Genomic DNA, 21,734 nt, shown 5'->3' with positions numbered 1-21,734 from the left:
GTCAGTGAGCTTATAAAATATAGTCTATAGTATATGCCTGTTTGAATACATGCGAACTAGTCCCTTAGTATTTGAGTTATCGATCTGAAATTGTTCACATATTTTGCACTTGTCTCCATTAGAAGTAGCTCATAAGCGACATGGTCCGGTAAGATATAGCTGCCATACAAGCTGACCGATCAAAAACAAGTTATCATAAGGAATATTTTGTATTTGTGAAGGGTATTATAGCTTCAGTGCAACCGAAGTTAACGGGTTTTCTTGTTTTTTATTCAATGAGCTTCATAGGCCTTTATGTACGTATTTATGTAAGTGCTTAAAATTAAAGTCAAGGCAAATAGTAAAATTAAACGATATTGTAAGGCCAAATGAAGCAGACAATATTTTGATTTTGCTCTCCACTGGAATATTCCCAAAGGTATCGAAGTTCAATATTATAGTCATATGCAATATACATACAAGTACATATACATACATACAGATGTACATGAGTGACATTGTATTCCGTAGTCGACTTTAAAATTGCATCCAAACAGGTTTGAGATAGTGGTCTGTTTACTTTTTAAGAATTTATGAGAAGGAGTAAGTTTCAGTAGTGGAAAGGGCCGTGTAATTCATGTTATGAGCAGTTATACAAGTATGTATGGATATGTGTATGTAATTCTTACATAAGACCCTTAGGAAAAGAAACACAAACAATTTATATAACATATATAGTATGAAACGAAAAAGTGGTTTTACTTGTGAATTTTTTATGTAAAAACAGGAAGAGACATTTTTGTTTTAGTTATTATCAAAGTGAATAAAGCCTTAAAATTATTGATAATCATAAGCTTGTAAAACAGATAAATTGTTGTAACTTTTTATAAACGAAAAGTGAAACGCGATAGTGCTAAAATGGAGGAATTTCTACACACATTAGTAAGTTACTTTAAATTTGCAATAGATAAAAAATCATATCAATACTTTTGAGTCAATCCTTTGGTTTCATATATTCAATACTACTTGTATTTAGATTTTTCTTTTGCTTCAAAATAGGTCTCATTCTCTGTGATTAAATTTTCGCTAAATATTTTTCTATCAAGCATTCGCAGATTCGGAGTAAGCCATACAGTGCTAGCGGAAGCGATTACAAACCAAATTTGTATAACTTTGCTATAATTTTCATTGATTTGTGACACGTTGTATTTATTGTTTTAATAAACAGTTGTGATTAAGTTTCTATTATATTATTCAAAACCCATTCCAGAAATATTATTTTCTTTTATAATCATGTTTTCTTTAATACTTAGAAACAAATCCACCGTGCGCATTGACGCTTTCTTGAAAAAATTGCACCCATTTAGTTTGCACAGTTTGTAGCTCCATCAAATACGAATATCAATTGATGATCGACACTTGTTGACAATTATAATTTTGCAATAACGCTGATGCATACATATTTTTTATAACGGGTGTTTCAATAGAATCATGAGACTATCATAAATCCGTTAAGGAGGCTAACTTCGATTGCAACTAACTCACTTGAATGGCTGATAAAATGACATATAATTTACTTAAACCTCACCCCTACGAAAGTTAGACAGTTCGGAAAAAAGTTTTGCGATTATTTTTCGTCGACTTTTTCCAAACAGCTTCGACTGTTGGCGTTGTTCGAAATCTTTGCTTAACGCATATCCATTGGGTAATGTCTCTACATCTATGTTTTCAATGTACCTCTTGTGACTCTACTCTAGGCAAGAAAATGCTTGAGAACAATTGAGCTTCGGTCCGTTCTCTATAGGATATTATAACAGTCGAACATTTTCCCAGTCGATGCTAAAACTGCCTCCGTAGAAAAGTAAAAATTTGTACTACATTTTTGAGACACCCTTTATAAAGCGACACAGATATGTTCGTATGTACAGATGTTGCAATTCATAATTAATCGGATAAGTCTTCATTCGTTTACATATTTAAATGAGAAATTATTAATAAAAAGGGAGCAAAGTGCGTTGTGGCTGCAGTTGGTGTCATAAGGCTATACGCGTAGTGCGAATCCCTTCAAGCTGCGTTGATTACTCGTTAGCAGCATTTACTTTGCCCATTAGCGTACTTTTCCGTGTTAGTTGCTCAAGCAGAAAAACTGCAACGTTTGCGTGCGTTCATGAAAAATCACCAACCGTCAAAGTCCGGTAGCCTACGCTAATTTTTGCATTTCATCGCTTTGGCTCTTCAGTCACTTTCCGCGCTTTATATCGAAAACACCAAAATGCGGACTATTGCAGCTGTGATTGTGGCCGCGTATTTGGCATTCGTTGTCGTCAAAGCAAGCGTCGCGTCACGCGCTGAATCAGTCTCTTCGGCGGAGACTTCGCTGGCGCGTCCGAACTTCCTGGTTGGTGTGGCGCAGTTAGGCGCGCTTCACGAAAACGGCACGCGCTGTGGCAGAGAACTTGAAACTCTGCTAAAGGCTGTAGCGGCCAAAGAGTTTTGGAGCATAAAAGGTCTCTGTGTGTTCATTGATGCCGCTCAAAGCGCTCACTTTATCAGTGTTTTTAATTTTTTTCATTCCATATTATTATTATCTGTTTATGTTTAACTTAATTTCTTATTTCTTATTGACACGCTGCAAGTGCTCGATTCGTTTGGCGCGCCACCGCCATCCTTCAGTTGGGGCAATAACCACTGGTTCGGTCCGCAATGGAAATGCAACGATTTGAATGAGCCATACGTTGTCGCGACCTCGTCAGAGTTTCTTCGTACCTATGCCTTTAATCCATTCAATGTCACCAGCCCTTTTCGCATGCGTTTCACCATGGTGTATATGCGTTTCTCCACACCGCACTTTATCGATTTGCGTCTTCCGTATGAGGTGATTAAAATCTGAAAACTCGTTATTTTTTTATTCGTGTGCTTATGTAAATCTTTCTCAAATGGGCATTTGTGATTTTTTATGAAATATAGTCTTTCATTCACATCGGTCTGTGTTTACCACAATCCTGCTCGAGTGCTGCTCTGCGTCGCTACACGGATGAATTTTTTCGGCGCGGTGAGTTTACGATGCAACGCGATTTCGAGCTCCAAATGCAATCGGTTGCGGCCAGAGTACCGTCGTTTGGCTTGGATTTCTTTCAGCAAACCGGAACACTATTTTCCATGTAAGTGCATCAATGTTGTTATATGTTTTCTATTTAGAAAGTAAGCCGAGTTTATTGCCGGGGAGTGGGAAAGTTTATAAAAGCAGCTGTGAGCAGGAGTTGTAGAAATCAAAACAAATTAAGTAATATACAAATAGATAAAGCTGACTAAAAAATACGTCAATGTGACAAAAGCTGTGCGATAAAGTTTTCTGATATAGTTGACGTTTGTATTAACGGCCACTGAAGACAACACGAGCTCAGGTATTTACGGATAAAATGCTGTTCATTTTCAATATCAAAGCCTTTCGTTGTTTAATAACATGTGCTATCAACCGTATTGTGGATTAAACCGTTCACGAAAACTCAAAAAATTCAATGGGCGACCATAGTATTTTTTTCATTAGTGGTCTTTGGATAAGACAAGAACAGTGACAGTCATCTGACCGGTAATATGACAGGTACAGCTGAAAAAATTTTATCAGCGAGCAGAACAAAGTTTGTATAATTTTCTTATGAGCCTTGTGCAAAATTGATGTAAACAAACGCATTTGTGTGATTTTGCATATCCCTTAAACACATGGATATTCGGCATTGATTCACTATAAGTGTATCCATACTGCTAACTCTCATGCTTTTTCCTGAGTCGTTGCTGATCATACAACCATCAAAGCTGAAATTTGTTAGTTATGACTGTAAATCTATCACAAATGAAAAATTATTTTATGCGCAGTTTATTATACAGTTTTTATATCTTTAATAAATTATATAATATATAATATATAATATACATAAATATTTATAACAAGTAAGGAAGGACTAAGTTCGGATGTAACCGAAAATTTTATACTCTCGCAAAGTCAAATATAATAGTATACTCGTTTGAGATTTCTTTGTGGATTGACTGATATTTTCGGTAGAAGGTCAACATAGGCACTGGGGTCCACATATTTAGTACTTAGGGGCTTAAACAGTTTTGAATCGATTTAGACAATTTTTGGCCACAATGTGGCATACTTTAATCGCATTATTCACACAAAGTTTTGTCCCGATACAGTCATTGTTGCCTGATTTGCATAGTGGAAAGTGAAAGAATCAGATGGAATTTAAAATGGTGTTATATGGGAAGTAGGCGTGGTTGTAGTCCGATTTCGCCCATTTTCACACTATGACATAGAAATATGAAAAGAACGTTATGCACCGAATTTGGTTGAAATCGGTAAAGCAGATCTCAAGATATGGGTTTTCACCTAAAAGTGGGCTGTGCCACGCCCACTGTCTAATTTTGAACGCGGTTCCTATAAAGTCATCTCATAGATAAAATTTAATGTCTCTGGCGTGTTTAGTGCTTGATTTATCGCGCTTTTAGTACTTTTTAACAGTACCGTTATATGGGGAGTGGGCGGAGTTGCCACCTGATTTCAACTATTTTCACACTGTCAATAGAAGTGCTAAAAACATTTGCTTCCAGTGAATTATGTTATTGTAGCATTAGCGGTTTAGGAGATATGCACATTAAACCTATTAGAGGCGGGACCACGGCTACTTAAAAAAAAATACTTAACTGCAGATGCCCCTCCCTAATGTGATCCTGTGTACCAAATAACAGTCTTGTATCTTATTGCGGAGCTTAGTTATGGCAATTTATTTGTTTTTGATTAATGGCGTTTTGTGGGCGTGGCAGTGGTCCGCTTACGCCCATCTGCAATACCAACCGTCTCACGGTACCAAGAAACATGTCTACAAAGTTTCATAAAGATATCTCAATTTTTACTCAAGTTAGAGCTTGTACGGACGGACAGACGGACGGTCAGACCCGTCTCTTCATCCTGATCATTTATATATATATAACCCTATATCTAACTCGATTAGTTTTAGGTGATACAAACAACCGTTAGGTGAACAAAACTATTATACTCTGTAGCAACAGGTTGCGAGAGTATATATAATATAATATATAAAAAAAGAGGGAAATACAAAAAATAAGGCAAGATCTGGGCGGCCAAAAATGTTTGATGCAAACAAGCGGCGTATTATAACACGCAAGATACAGGTGAACCCAAAGAAGAGTGCACCAAAAGTGAGTACAGAGATTGAAAACGAGATTGGTAAAACCTGCAATCCCCAAACTATTCGTCGAGTACTGTATGATGCTAGCTACCATGGTCATAAAGTCCGTAAAAAGCCATTCATAAGCAACACTAACAGACAAAAAAGATTGAAGTTTGTGAAAGAGCACGAAAATAAAGACGAACATTTCTGGAATTCTGTTATTTTCTCGGACTAAAGTAAATACAATATATTTGGCTCGGATGGACATGAAAAAGTTTGGAGAAAAGGGAATACTGAGCTCGAAACACGGAATATTAGTGCCACGGTAAAACATGGTGGTGGGTCGCTCATGGTGTGGGGATATATGGCAGCATCTGGAGTAGGTAATCTTGTTCATTGAGCATACAATGAACAAATATGATTACCTTAACATTTTAAAAGCCAATTTGAACGAAAGTGCGGCTAGATTAGGACTTGAAGGATCATTTGTCTTCCAACACGACAACGATCCTAAAAATACCGCACCATTGTTAAGGAATGGCTTCTTTACAAGACACCCAAACAATTAAAAACACCAGCCCAATCTCCTTATGTCAATCCTATCGAGCATTTGTGGGATTATTTAGAAAAAAAATCAGAAGGCACCAAATAACCAGCAAAGAATCTTTGAAAGCTGCGTTAATCGACGAATGGAGCAAGATTCCCCCTTCAGTGACCCAAAAGATGGTAAAGTTCACGCCATCCAGGTTGAGGCTCAAAAACAACCCCTTTTAATTTTAAGCTATTGGAACATTGTTTTCTGCAATTTGAAAAATTATTACTTTAAGTTTGGGGGTTTTTTTTTATTGGAGAAATATAAATATGTGAAATAATTGAAAATTTAAAAAAATTGGTTAATAATATTAGTTTAAACGTTTTTTTTGGCATGACAAAACAGATAAACACACTGCATACTTATTTTTGTGATACACTGTATATAGGTATTTCAAAACTTTTCGAAACTCCTATGGAAATGTGTGCTGCCTCTTTTCGACGTATAAAAAATTTGCTTTTGGAAAAATCGTAAACATTGACAGTCATTATACTATTCATTTGACTGTCGGTAGTTACAGTACTAAATATTGCAGCAAATATTGTAGTAATTAATATAATTCGTAAGGGTCTCTTTTTAACAACAACTGTGACGGTCAATTGAGGGGTAAATTGACCATCAGTACTGACATAACAAATGTAAGTGTACAGGTGAACCCATCAGCAGTTCCCTGTAGGGATACAACCTGAACATTGTCGAACATTTCAATCATACAAATATGAGTATGATTCATTTACGGTTATTGTCTGCAAAAGCGAACGTTCATAAGCAAATCATGTCTAAGCCGATCGCTAGTGATTCAAACTTGTTCCTTGTCGCTGATTTTAAGACAAACGGTTCGATTCGTGTCAATTAATCAAACTGACAGAATCAGCCCGTTCTCGTGTATGAACAAAAATGTATTACTCGCTGCAGTTCTCTGATATGTACGTTGTATGCATGAACACAAATTTCCTTATCGAACCACGTCCGTGTGCCAGAGAACTTAGAAGAAGTTCTTCTGCATATGCGTCCATCTGACCCTATGCGGTTTATTTCACTTTATGTAAACAACTGCCAGTCTTTTGGGGCACAAAATATTATATACTATTATTACTTATTTTCCGTCAAAAAACTCAGATTTGAATTAAGACCCAAATCGAAATAACAAATGCAAAAAAAAAAAAATTGTCGGAAACGGTGGGAAATCGTTTTTAAGTCGTGGGTGCATTAATTTGAAAATTTGTTTGAAACATCATTTTTTAGCTTAAAGATCTGTTTTAGTTTTGATTCTATTTTTTGTTCTATGAAATTCTAATGACGTCATGTTTGAAACATCATTTTTTAGCTTAAAGATCTGTTTTAGTTTTGATTCTATTTTTTGTTCTATGAAATTCTAATGACGTCAAATATTTTCAATTTAAGATTTTTTGAACATTTGCAAAGAGTACTCTAAGAATAATGATTCCAGCTGTATTAAATCAGTTACAGTTGCTTTGTTGAATAGAAAATTTTAAAGATGACTTTGTTGACGAGATAATTTTTGTGTATTATATAAGTTGAACAAACCTTTGGTGTGATCATGGCACAAAACAAAAACAAATTTTAACTTCTATTGCACCGAAGCTATACTACCCTTCACAAATAAAGAAGTTTCCGACAAATAAGCAGCTTTTTAGAGAGAAAAGAACGTATGTAAAATTTCAGGGCGATATCTAAAAACTGAATAACTAGTTCGGCTATATACAGCCAGACAGACAGACGGAGATGGCTAAATCAACTCAGCTCGTCACACAGATCATTTGTATATAAATCTTATAGGGTCTCCGATGTTTTGTTCTGGGTGTTACTTAATATACCCTGTTCATAGTATACAATTTTTTACCTCTACTAAATATATTCGAAAATTGTATATTTCCTGAGGTTATAAGCACTCCACAATTTTTCTCAAGATACACGTATGTGTGGTGAAATTTCGGTACATGTACAAACTTAAAGCTTAATATTTGCACTGAACTTACCATGCATTTTAATAACTTCTAACATACTTTTTTTCTTCCAGCATTATTCTCACCACACTGGTTCTACTCATGGCTTTAGCTGAGATTGTTTATCGCTCGAAAGCAAAATTGAAGCTCCATAAAATGTTGTATACAAAAGCTCCAATCGCTACGGTGACGGTAGGTGGCGTGCACATAGCAAATGTTCCGGTAGAGTCAGCAAATGAAAGCACTGCTGTTAACAGCTTAACGGTTGAAGAGATTTTGCTGTGTTTCCGATTCACTGAGAATTGGCAGCGCGCTTTGAAAGCCGAACGCTTGAATTCAAATTCAAACTTTGTAGGCGTTATTGCCGGCGTACGTACCGTTATTTGCCTATGGGTCTCCACTTTTCACGTATACTACTATTCGGTCTTCGCTCTTTCCAATGCGCCCATGCTGTTCGTGGCAATGGGGAATTTTCTCAATCAACCGCTTATAGAGGCCATTTTTTTCGTAGACGTTTTCTTTATCATAAGGTATGTTTGTGTATAAATTTATTAAAAAAAGCATAAATAATAGAATACATATACATACTTATAACATATAGAAGTAACACATATGCCCTTGGTAAAAAAGTTTATCAGGTACACATCAAGTTAAGGGGTGGTTGGAAGATCTCGTGAAAAGGCTTTTGCAGTTGATTATAAGTGGTTCAAAAAATTTGCATTGCGCGAATGAGCTTTCAAAAGTTGCTTCCAAAGTCTTCACAACCTATTAACGTGATGACACTCACGGTAGCAAGTATTGTGGTTACTAAAGTAACGCAGAAAGATCGAAGAAATCCGCGGTTCGAAGCAGAATAAGGTTAATTTATACTAAACAAATTCTACATGCGAACCCAAAAACAAAAGCTATTCGGGGTAAGGTTTTTAAACTTTCGCAACATGTGACAACAGAGTATAACGACTAACCGTTGTTTCTAATGCCTAAAACTAATCGAGGTCATGATCAGGATGACGAGACGAGTTGAACTGCTGTCCGTCCGTGCAAGCGATAACTTAAGTAAAAATTAATGTATCCTGACAAAACTTGGCCCACGTATTTCTTGATACTCTGTGGAGGTTGGTATTGCAGATGGTCGGAATCGGACCGTTGCCACTCCCTCAAATGACGTTAAGCGAAAACCTATATTAATATATTGCAAAACTGGTACAGCGAGCCGCAGTAGGGAAGTGCTATTTGTGGTTTTAAAGTGTTTTAAAAGTAAGCGTGTCCCTGACCTCTAATAAGTTTAATGAACATATTTTACAAACCAGTAAAGCTATATCAAAAAAAAAAAAAAACTTGCTTGCAACATGTTGTTCTCCTAACAGTTGTTTGTATCACTTAAAATCATGAAAGATTTATATTATTTAGGTTATGCATATATAAATGATCAGGATGATGAGACGAGTTGAAATCCGGATGTCTGTCTGTCCGTCCGTCCGTCTGTCTGTCTGTGCAATTGTAGCTTGAGTAAAAATTGAGATATCCTAACGAAACGTATACGTGTTGTTTGGAAAACAATGGAGGACGAGTTCGTAGATGGGCATAATCGTAAACTTATAAAGTGCCATAACTAAACACTAAATTATGGAACTGTAATTTGGCACAGGGTATCGCAGTAGCAAGGGGCATCTGTGGGCTAAAAAATATAAAAGATTTAATGTATACATACATATCTCCCACATCATTCAAGCTAAAATAACCAAATTGGATTAAGACTTGGACCCTTGAGCACGCGTACCGATACTTTAAAAATGGATGAAATCTGATGATAGCCCCGCCCACTCCTCATATAAGCACTGTTAGAACCAACTTAAAGCGCGTTAAATCAATAACTAAATACGCCAGAGATATTAAATTTTACCTCCGAGATGGTATGAGAGGATTTTATAGGAGCCGTGGTAAATATTGGACGATGGGCGTGGCTCCGTCCACTTTTGAGTGAAATAACATATCTCGGGACCTGGTCGAACCATTTCAACCGGGTTCAGTTTTAACATTCTTCTGATATTTCTATGTTATAGTTCAAAAATGGACGAAATCAGAATACAATTCTGCCTACTTCCCATATACCACAATATGAAATTCCATCTGATTCTTTCCCTTTCCACACATCAAGCACCAATGAATATAACGGATAAATCTTAGTACGAATAGTACTCCTAAAGTGTGCCACCTTATGATCAAAAATTGACCAAAACTATTCAAACTCCTAGGTTCCGAATATGTGGACCCAGTCCCCATTGCGATTGTTTTATCGAAAATATCGCTCAATCTGTGAGATATGTTATGGAAAGTCGGAGAGAACCATATTTTGATAATAGTATGCTGGTGTATCAAAATTGGATTGAATCAGATCAATAATTTCCTTGGTCTCCATATACTAAATAAGCAATTTTTCTATTTCCGGCTGACTTTATATCCCATATATCGGCCAATATCTAAGTTAAGTTATCTATTAATTAAATTGAGTGAGCGTTATTTTCTCTTTCTTCTCATATAACTAATATCAAGCTTTTCAAAGATCCTTATATATTGTTGGTGGTATGTGAGGTACCCTAATTAAACTCAGGAGGTTCTGTTTCTATGTAGTAACGCCAAAAATAGATAAAATTGGGTCAATACTATACCTATATCCAATATAACTAATAAAATATTTTCAAACTTTCGGTTGGCCTTATACCGTATACCATCGGTCAATATGTTAGAAAAATTAACTGAAGTATAATAATGGATATACTTTAGTTTAATGCCGAAAATATGTGAGATTATATTATACCAGATATGATAATTTCCGTTATTCTAACAAATCGTTGAACATGATTGGAGTTGGTCTTGGTTTTAATCTCATATTCCTAATATGGTATCATGAATTGCGATCTGCTGATTGACGTTTTGCATATTAAATATTAAATTTAGCCTCTCCGGATAAGTTTATGTTCAATATATCTCATTTGAGGATGATTTTAATATAATTTTCGCTGGCGGGACGTAAAATATAGTTTTAAAACTGATTGAGTCTATGACCTATAATATAACTTAATAAAATACCAAATTTAATTATAATTCATTCGCGATTTAGTCGAATGAAGTTAACACTTGTCTTTAAGGTATGTCACCCATCCAAAAATTGTCGAAATCAAGTTAACACTTCTCCTTACCTCCATATACCTTATATAGTCATTTCCGAATTTGCAATCGATTTTAAACAGTTTATGTATTTAGGACAATATGGGTAACATTTTCGTGAAATTAGGTATTTTCTTAACCACTAGCTGTATAGGAATGAAATTGGTCTTAACCCTTCGGTTACTCTCGAATTTAGTCTTTCTAAAGTTTTGAAAAAAACTGAAGGTATTTCCCAGGCTTTGATTCTTGCAAGTTGCGATGTTATAAAATGTTACATAGCCCTTTCTAACTTGTTTTTTTAAAGCCTGAATATGGTATATTAAGTCTGCCATGAAGTTTGTAACATCCAGAAGGAAGCGTAGAAGACCCTATAAAATATATATATAGGAGTAAGAGTATATGACCGGTGAGACGAGTTGAGTTTACTTATGTCTCTCTGTCTGTTCGTCTGTCTGAATATATGCGAACTAGTTCCTCAGTTTTTGAGATATATGGAAATATGAAATTTTGCACATATCCTTTTCTCCTTAAAAAGCTACTCCTTTGTAGAAACTATCGATAGCGGACCACTATAGCATATAGCTGCTATATATGCCTAATCGACTCAGCTCGTAACGCTGATCATTTATTCATGTATATATTTTATAGACTCCGATGTTTCCTTTTGGGTGTTACAAACATCGTGGTAAATTTTATTAATATTAATATAATATAATTGCTTATACGAGTAATTACATATCTACAAAATTTATATAATCAGATGCATATGTAATAAAAATATATAAAACGTTATTGTAATCGCTATACTCCCATTTATTTCATTCCAGTGCGTTGCTGCTCGTCTACAATTTTCTCTCGTCTGAGTCGAGATTGAAGGAGATTCGACAAAATGATTTCGTACAGAATTCGAAATTATTTGGGAAACTTCTATTGCAGCGGTATTTGCGGTGGGTATGCGGCAATACATTTCAAAGTATTAATTGAAGCTGCGTATTGTTTTCTAATTGCTTCTTGCTTTCGTTACCAGGCTCACGCCAATGCTCATTACCACAATGCTTCTGAGTGATGTATTCTACGACTTGACCAACACATATTCACCCTTTTACTTGGGAGTGAACAGCGGGTATTACTGCAAGCAGTGAGTATATGCGAGCTACACAGATATGTACATATAGTATATTACCATCTAGATAAGCCCATCTAATTCATATTTATTTATACATTTTTTATTAATTGAAGATTTTTTGTTGATTATTTAAGGCGAATTCTGAGGGTTATTTGTTCGTTAATTTATTCAAATTGTTACAAAATGGAAGAATGCATGTTAATTGCAAGTGCAGATATACATACATATTTGATATGGGAAAATAACACATAACCCGAATTAATTTAAATCGGATTTGGTTATGCGTGCATATGATTTAATCAAATATATATTGATTAACGAAATGATTTTCAATTAAAGGCGATTCAGAGCCGAAAAAAGGTTTAGCAACCACACGTTTAATTTATTTTATACGAAAATGTTCCGGCGGCTGCCACACACATACACACATATACTTGTATATGTATACATTTTAGATGGCTGTAATCCTTGTAGACACACTTATACAAAATAGTTGTCAAACGCTTGTCATACTTTGTAAGCCAACCGCTACTCCATCACATGTAACGGTTATGTAATTGTATGCGAGATTTAATTACCTGGATGCAATCAAGCATAAATTGTATAATTTTTCAGTTGAATAATAATCTGAATGTTTTTATAAAGTATGGCCACAGGCGCATTGAAATTAACTTTTTTTAGGTTAAGTTTGGTTTCAAAATCTCCAATCCAAACTGAGTCTTTTATCGCGTTATCATACTTTTATACTCTTGCAACATGTTGCTATAGAGTATAATAACTAGTTTTGTTCACGTAACAGTCTTTTGTAACATCTAAAACTAATTAATCGCCATCTGTGTTAGCAATAATTAGAGCGAAAATTGAGATATTGTGATGAAACACGTATACGTTTATACGTGTTTCTTGGCAGTATGGGGAGGTTAGTATTGTTGATGGTCGTAATCGGACAATTACCACGCCCACAAAATGCCATTAAGCAAAAACCTATTACGAGCTATAACTAAGCTGTGAGCTGAAAATTATTAAAAGTGGGTGTGGCCCCGCCTATGAAATAGTTTAAACGTACATATTTCATAATACTCTAAAGCAATATTAACAAAACTTGCTTAGGAGAAATCCTTTAACTTGCTTTAAACAGTGTGAAAATGGATGAAATTGGGTGCTAACCCCGCCCACTCCTCTTATAACAATTCTGATGAAAACTACTAAACGCGGAATAACTCACGAAATACATACGCCAGAATCATTTAATTTCACGAACAAGATGGTACGGAAGCTATTCAGCGGAATCGGTGCAAAAATTGAGCAAATTGCGTGGCATCGCGCACCTTTAGGTGAAGTCCTATTTCTCAGAAAACGACTATTGACATTTTTATCTTATGCCCGCCTACTTCCGATATAACACAATTTTAAATTCCTTATGAATTTTTCACTCTACTATTTACAAATCAAGCACCAATGAAAATATGTGTATAAATCTTTGCACAAATAGTGCCTTCAAGACAACTCAGGTGTAAAAATGGTCGAAATCGGAACATAACTTATAAAGTCCTCTACATACCGAATATGTAGACCTGAGATAGCGGACAATCTACGAGATATAACAATGAAGCTCAGCATCTTATTTATCGGAACCGCATATTTATCTTTTTGTGAGCTTTAACTCAAATTGGTAATCCAAAATCTGTTAAAGGGTTTTGATTTTCCCTAATAGTTTCTTTAGGGCATGCACTACATTCATCGCCTTCAGTATTCATATGGCTTGTACGGAATTTTAAAAACTACTTAGGAATAGTTGATTTGTCTGACAAGGAGCCCGAATAATATTCATCAATAAACTTTGTGGTACTGTGTGTGCTATGTATAAATAGCATTTACATTTGTGCTTGATGCTGTGCTTTATTATCCCTCTAATAGAAAAGCTGCAAGTTATAAGCCATCTCCAAAGGTCAAATAAATTTATGAGAGCTTTTTTATGGCAGGCATGTGCTCAGAGGTTTTCTAGAATTTGCTTTCCTCTAACCACTATTTACATTATTTTAACCCTGGAAGGTCATCGTTATTTTTATATGTATGAAGGACGCCAATTCTAAAAGGCATGTTTAAACTAACCTGTGCATCAAAACCCACAAAAGTTATTATTTTTACATTATTATCTTAATATTTTTTCAAAATAAAACAATATTAAGTGATTCTCTTTAGCCTTTTTATTATAAATAAATATTTCACAGCTCTGATTCATTTGGCTTGGTGTAAAAAAAAATAATTTGGAAAATATTAAAAATAAAAAACTTGTAGTATATAAAATTCATTTAATATGTTTTCTTCTAAAAAAAAATAATATATCTTAAAAAAGGAACATGCTTGCAGGAACGATAGTTTTTATTTTGTGCAAGAGGCACAGAGTTCTATTTGATGCTCTCCACAGAGGCTTTTTTGGCATTTTGCACAGGATGATTTTGTCATTCGTCGCTTACCAGGGGGACAAAATGCACATGCTCAAATCGTTCGTCAAATGAAGAAAGTACTTTTTTCATAAAAGCTGGGCGACTGAAAGATTTTTATTTATTTGAAATATATGTGAATCTATAATGTAGCTATTTATAAAAGCCATGTTCAACATGCCAAGAAGATGCACCACATTTAGACCATAGCGATGTGTTGTCTTTTTGCGTTGCCCACTTATGTTTATTTTTTCCTCGGAAAATAATTTTCTTCAAACTAATTATTTTGGAATTGGTTTTTAATCAATTAAGTGGTATGTTTTCTTCATATGTATCGGTTAAATTTTCTGAAGAACTTGCGTCCTTCAAGCTTTCGTTCTGTTTGATCTCTGCTTCAGATTCCAATTCGATTTGGTTTTCTTCTTCGCTTAGTTTATACTTTTTTCGTCAGTATAAAGTTTGGAGACACTCATTCTGTATTACAACTTGAAAAGCCAAATATATAAACAAAGAAACAGAACTTACAGAAAGTTCATCGTTTCGACTACGCACATTAAAAAAAAAATTACTTACACGAAGTGCATGAAGCTGACCAACTGCACACAATAACACCCCAACACCGACTAGCGCTGTACGAAAAATCAGCCCAAGCCAAACAAAAAAAAATTTCGAAAACGGTAAAATAAAAACTCGCGTCGTCGAAACGACGAACTATGGCCTTCCAGGGTTAAAATCGCATCAGCTGATTGAAAAGTGGCTTAACACTATTATAATCTCTTACTTGTGAATGCGTAATATTCGACTTCATGGAATAACATCTCGAACGAATATGAGTATATGCGGATATTAACATGCGAACTTTATAGGAACTTAATTTTGACCGGTCAGTTTGTATGGCAGCTATATGCTATAGTGATCCGATCCGCTTAACCGTCTCGTAATATCTCAACAAGTTAAGAAAGCTTTTCATATAAGTAGCTATATGTTATATATGAATGAGCGGTTCCTTGGAGAGAAAACAATTTATGAATCAAATCAGATATCACCGATATCTCAAAAACTGAGGGGCAAGTTCGCGTATATATAGACGGATACCATACATAATTTTTAGAGTCTCCTTTTTTTCCTTCTAGGTATTACAAACTTCGAGGCAAACTTGATATACCCTGGTCAGGGTATACAAATTTCTATATTATAATATTTTTGATGCCTGATTTTTCGTATTTTATTAGAAGCTGGTGGCACAATGTTCTCTATATACAAAACTTCTTGGACATGAAAGACATCTGCTGCTCGTGGACTTGGTATCTGGCGTGTGAAATGCAGTTCTATCTGCTCATAACCGTTTTGCTCTTTTTATATGTTAGAAGGGAGCGTTTTGCCAAATTCGTCTTTGTAACACTTGCTTTGGGATTTCCAGTGGTCGGATGGCTCTGCTATTATTACAATGGCATCACATTCGAGTAAGTATAAGCAGAGAACTTAAAACAAGTTGTTTTAAGTTCTCTGGTATAAGATAATTTGCAAATATGTATGTATGTTCTACATGTGTATAAATTGTATGAGGTTGTATGTGGTCCACAATTTAGACGCACGCTTTGCCACAAGAAAGTTGCGGCCATATATACATACACACATATTTGCACTGTCCATATTTTTCTACAATCACATAGTTCGTCTAAAAGTACTCACATTGTCCAAATAAATTGACGCACAGCATTGACAAAGTACACTCCACGCTGAATCAGCTGTATGTGAAGCCATGGGTGCGCATCAATCCATACTTCGGCGGTGCCCTTTGCGGCTGGCTGCTGCACAATCACGACCAGCAGCGGCGACACCGATACCATAATCACCAACAGCAAAATCAGCAGCAGCATCCACCGAACTCACAGTCGCAATCAGAGCCACACGTGCCAACACAGCAACAACAACAACAACAAGCACCGAACCGACAGCCAAGCGCGTCGTCAGCGGCTACTGCAACGGCCGAATCGTTGGAGAGAAATAATATTAGTTGGTGGCGTGCGGCTTTCTGGCTTTTCGCCGGCATCGTCTGTGCGGTGGCAAACTTCATGGGCTACTGGCACAGCACACCCACATGGCTGGTGGCAACAATTATGTCCTTTGGCAAATTGCTTTTCGCACTCTGCATCGGTGGTGGCATTCTGATGTGCGCTTGGGGACACGGTGGCCGCTTGAATGTGTTGCTGAGCGCGCGCCTCTTTCGGCTGCTGAATAAATTCTGCTTCAGCATTTATTTGCTAACGCCCATAATTACATTGGGAAGCTATGGTCTGCGCAATGAGCCGACCAGCTTCAATGAGATTGCCTCCGGCTCGGACTTTATTGCGGTGAATGTGTTGGCAGTGCTGTCATCGTTTTTGGCCTATGTGCTGATGGAGTTGCCCATGCAAAGAGTGTGCAACAAATTGTTGCATAAACGAAAATAGACTCAAGTGCACGTGCGAGACACACATACATACATAAGTATACCAATAGGTTATAAGTAGCATATTAACATTTTTATATTTAAATTTAGATATGGGAGCTATCTCATGTACATGTATGTATATCAAATACGATTTGTAAAAAATATTTTTTATTGTTGAACCTTTGTATAAGTTTTTTTGTATTTCCATAACATTACAAGATATCCATCAAAATAAAGATAAATTAAAATATGCCGCGGCTAAGATCTTATTTAAGGTTAAGTATTAAAATAACGAACACTTTAGATATAAAAATTGAATGTATGTACTTGGTGTCTTATAAACTCCTTACATTTTATTGTTTGTATATGATCCAATTCCATTCGACATATTCAAAAATCTGTATTAATGGCGTGATTTGCCTCAATTGTAGGATACGGATCATAAACAAACGGTGTTTTTTAGACCTGTGGTTTTCAATGAAGCAATACTTTTGTCGGAGTCGGTTCTTTTGACAGCTGTTACTTGATTTATACACAGTTTGGGTTGTCATTTCATAATGAGTGGACTTAGTTCGGAAATTTCTAGAAATTGCAGTTATAATAATTCTCAAGCCTTTGTTGAGACACCGTTACATCTTCAAAAAGTCACTGTTTTAAGTGATCTATGGTGAGAGTGAAGCATTGGTCCATACTTCTTCAAAAATTAAGACATCTTTATTGTTACAGTCAATGGGAAAGGCTATAGAGCCATGATTAAACACCTTTGCCTGCCTGAATTGGAGGATGTTGATGTGGTTTCAACGAGAGGGCGCTATATGCCATATAACCAACGAAACGTTCAATATATTGAAGCAAAGTTTGGTGAGCGTGTAATCTCGCGTCGTGGGCCTGTGGGGTGTCCTTTAGGATCGTGATGTTTAACACCGTTGGACTATTTTTTGTGGGATTATGCGAAGTGGTTTACCTACGCAAAAAAGCCCGAAACGAGAGACGCTTTTGAAGAGAATATATGGTGGGTTTCGTTGACATACAAGTATAGCGCCAATTGCTGCAAAAAATGGTCACTTGCCCGCAAACAATTTTGAAACAAAATGCAAACCCTTATCTTTATAATAAAGCTAAATTCTTCTCCACAACATTAAATTATATGAGTTTTATTTTATCTAAAAAACCACAACTCTAAAAAAGAAGTAAAATTTCATCAACAGGCCCAAAAAGTACCTAATGGAATTCAAAATATTTGTGGCGAACAAAATAGTAAGCTGCCTTCAATATATGGCAACTACATGTAGAGATATGATAACATAATGAAAGTCGTAATTTCGATGAGAAGGCGTGACTAAAATTAAATTAATCTACTTTATAGCTACCTCTAATCTTGAAACGGGGCAAATAAATTGAATACCTGAGGAATGTTTTCCGGTTTTAAAATCGCGTGAATTGCATCCGAATTTGCTAAAACTTGTTCTTATCCTTAGATGTCAAGAGAATACATGCCGAAAAATTGTTTTGCGAGAATGAAGAGGTAATCGCATTGAGATTGAGGCATCGGGATTGAGGCATATTTTACAGCAGAAGCTCAGCACAGCTGCTATAACGGTATCGAAAAATTAGAAGATCGATGTATTCAAGCCTATTTTTCGATACGATACGAATTTCGAAAACTTACTTATGGCTACTGAAGGCCTTCGTTAAAAGAAAAAACATTTTTATATCCTGAACAGGTTATACAATATTAAGTTTTCCACGCAGTTTGTAACACCCAGAAGAAAAATCGGAAATGTATATGTGAACTAGTTTCTCAGTTTTTGAGATATCGATATGAAATTTTGCACGTCCTTTTGTCCCCAAGAAGCTTCTCATTTGCTGGAACTGTCGATATCGGACTACTATAACATATAGCTGTCGTACAGATTGAACGATCGGAATCAAGTGCTTGTATAGAAAACTTTTTCTTTTGACAAAATATCTTCCCGAAAATGTTCATGGATTATTCTCTAATTGTTTAGATCGGGCCACGATATGTAGCATATAACGGTTATATAAGCTAAACCATCAAAATGAAGTCCTTGTATGGAAAACTTTAGCAAATTTTATAAAAGTCAAGAATAATCAAAATACTTTAGTTAAAGGCAAAATTTCTCTAACGTGCCCTTGTACCTGAAATTTTACTACCTTTAACAGAAGAAAAATATAATATATTAGGTAGTTTGTAGAAATGTGTGGAGTATTTAGATTTGCATGTCAGCACATATTTTTAATCTACCTGATATTGTTTTTCGCTTTTGAAGCATCACGGCGAATATCACGATCGCTAAAACGCCCAGTTAACCTTGAATTATTAGCTGGAAGCAAAGGTTAAGTCGAAACAGAAGGTTAGAAGAAAGGGACCTCAAATCGCCCTTGCCTTGAATATTATAATTTTATATATGGGAGCATCTTTTTGCATATTCACTCCTCTGATAATCGTAAAGATGATAAAATTTTCGAAGATCAATACCGCATAGGTAAATAAAAAATACATTAAAACAAATGGCTAAAAATTATAGCTTTATACAAGCGGCACGGCCACTTCAATTTGCATTCTATAGATTCTGAGATTTTTGTACAATATTTTCAAGGCTAAAAATAAAAAAGGTTCTGCTCATACAGCGAACTCAAACAAACATATAAAGAAATGGGTAAATTGCCTTAATGAGAAATGTGGATAACCATTCAAACTAAATGTGGCAAAACCAACGGATAACAAGAGGTGATTTCAGTTTCATTGTATTGAAGAGTTTTTGTACAGTGAATGAAAGGTACAAATAAAGAAGCTACTTTCGTAGTAATAACCCAGTTCTCTCACAAACGAGCGACTAAAGCCTACACGCTTAAAGTACAATAATGCATGCAAAGCAACAACACAAACTGGACTATTTTGAATGCAAAAGTATAATTGAAACGTGGAAATTATTAAAAAGGTAAATAATGCGAAGAGATGGTAATTGAATTGTCAAATACCTTCAGGAAACTTTTATCTGAATGACCAGAGTAGGATTATTGAAATCTGTGGAATTCAAATAGTAATCAGAATTCAAAGCTCCAGCATTTCAAAGGGCTTCATAATCGCAACGTACATAAAATGGGGACTCTCATATGTATGTATTTCGGGACTAAAAAACAATTTTGACCGACCGAAATATGTAATTTATAAACTAAATGTCTTACCAAGATAATTTTCTAAGAATTTCAGAGTCAATCATCTTTTGATTCGCTATTAAATGTCTCACAGTAGTTAGTTATATATCAGCAGTCGGCCCCTTGCCATGCCTTTGAAACGCCTTCAAGCGAGAACAACTATGTGACCAATGAAATCTGGTGCATAAAATTATCATTTTCTAACCCGTGACAAATTCCGATGAATAACACTATTCCTTGTTGACCTTTAGAGACTGAAAGTAATTATTCATTCGAAACTGAAATCAATCAGATTACAATCGGCATGTCTGCTTATATACGTGTAAATGATTATGTAAAAAATAAATAAACTTTAACATTCTGTTGTTCCTTCATGACCGAAAGTAAAAAGGATATTCAGTCCATCCATATCCAGTGAACTCAAAAGCCATAATTGGTCTATTAAGAAATTGGTAATTGCAGAGTTGAAAATTTTGGATAACGACTCAGATTCAATGAGGCAAAAACAACTGCAATAAAGGAATGTTTTGCAAATAATTGTGAAATAATACATTTAAGGTTTTTTCAGATTCAAGGAAATTAAAACTTTTTGTATAATTATGTCCGGTTTCTCCCTAGCAAATGGCTTACCCCCTTAAAATAAAATACAATGTAATAAACTTTAGTAAGTAACAAATTCTCTACCAAGCCCAATAAAACTATGCAAAAGCAATAAACGAAGTGAAACATACATATGTTTTACGGTGGAAAATTTTACCGTAATAAGGCTTTGTATGACCTTCTTGTGCCAAAAAACGAGTTTAAAATATACTAAAAGTATTGTAAAAAAGGTGATATTATCAAAACTACAAGTATATAGGTCAAGTATCATATATATACACTTAACGAAACCCACCGATCGATATTTATGTGCTTTAATTTGTTAAATGACGTACTCGACTCAAAATAGTTGCTAATCTCATACAACAATATCGAAAAAAGCAATACAACTTTTTGACGCCAGAAAAATATCTTGAAACATTTAGAATGCACAGTTCGACGTTGTATCAATCGCGCTCGACAAACTTCTTCAAAAATTGAATTAAACAATGATGACAATTAATAATATTTGAAATAGCAATAAGGTCACTTTCGTACCCCGAATTTGTTTAAGATATATTTTATGTATATCTCATCCTAAGTTTTCTAATTTCCTTGAGGTATATATATCTTTCCATCGAGAGTCAACCTTATAGTAAAAATGGTATGTAGAAGCAGTCTTAGAATCTTACTTAATTACTTAGATGAGCAAAATCGGACGTAGCTTGATGCTATTTCTAGTGAGGACAGAGAATTTGAGAAAGAAATTAAACCATGTGCAGATAGTAAGGGCATTAAAGCTGGTAGAGTGACACTCGTCCGACAACGAGAGCGGACAATTTTCTCCATTTTATTTCATATCATATTCTCAAAATCTTGTAATCTTTAAAACATTTCTATTATATTTTGCATATTTGCATATTACATACAAACAATAGATAATAAAATCCAAATTACCGAAGATAATCTAAGGTTTGGTTATGTTATCCTGGCCGGCTGCCACGATATATAATACGTAGTAATGATTAATGGAGATTCGGTTTAAGAGCGACTTAAGGTCTAATTTTGATATA

General features: G+C 35.2%; 1 protein-coding gene across 4 annotated transcripts; it reads left to right on the top strand.

Moving 5' to 3' along the window:
• The first annotated feature begins 2,016 nt into the window (after nt 1-2,016).
• LOC106615554 (nose resistant to fluoxetine protein 6) lies at nt 2,017-17,152 on the top strand. 4 transcript variants are annotated; one of them, XM_036362566.2, is made up of 8 exons: nt 2,017-2,486; nt 2,616-2,854; nt 2,947-3,140; nt 7,805-8,260; nt 11,726-11,845; nt 11,926-12,036; nt 15,704-15,931; nt 16,186-17,152. In XM_036362566.2, the coding sequence occupies exons 1-8, from the start codon at nt 2,252-2,254 to the stop codon at nt 16,919-16,921; spliced, it is 2,319 nt and encodes a 772-aa protein (XP_036218459.2). In that variant the 5' UTR covers nt 2,017-2,251; the 3' UTR covers nt 16,922-17,152. The 4 variants fall into 4 exon arrangements, with proteins under 4 accessions (XP_036218459.2, XP_014087296.2, XP_069964157.1 ...); XM_014231821.3 differs by having other exon boundaries at nt 15,701-15,931; XM_070108056.1 differs by having other exon boundaries at nt 15,602-15,931.
• Nucleotides 17,153-21,734: the final 4,582 nt, after the last annotated feature.

The sequence above is a fragment of the Bactrocera oleae genome, chromosome 4, assembly GCF_042242935.1.
Source record: "Bactrocera oleae isolate idBacOlea1 chromosome 4, idBacOlea1, whole genome shotgun sequence".
In the NCBI taxonomy this organism is placed as follows: Eukaryota; Metazoa; Arthropoda; class Insecta; order Diptera; family Tephritidae; genus Bactrocera; species Bactrocera oleae.
Note: the sequence above shows the minus strand (reverse complement) of the source record. Positions and strands in the feature narration are given on the sequence as shown.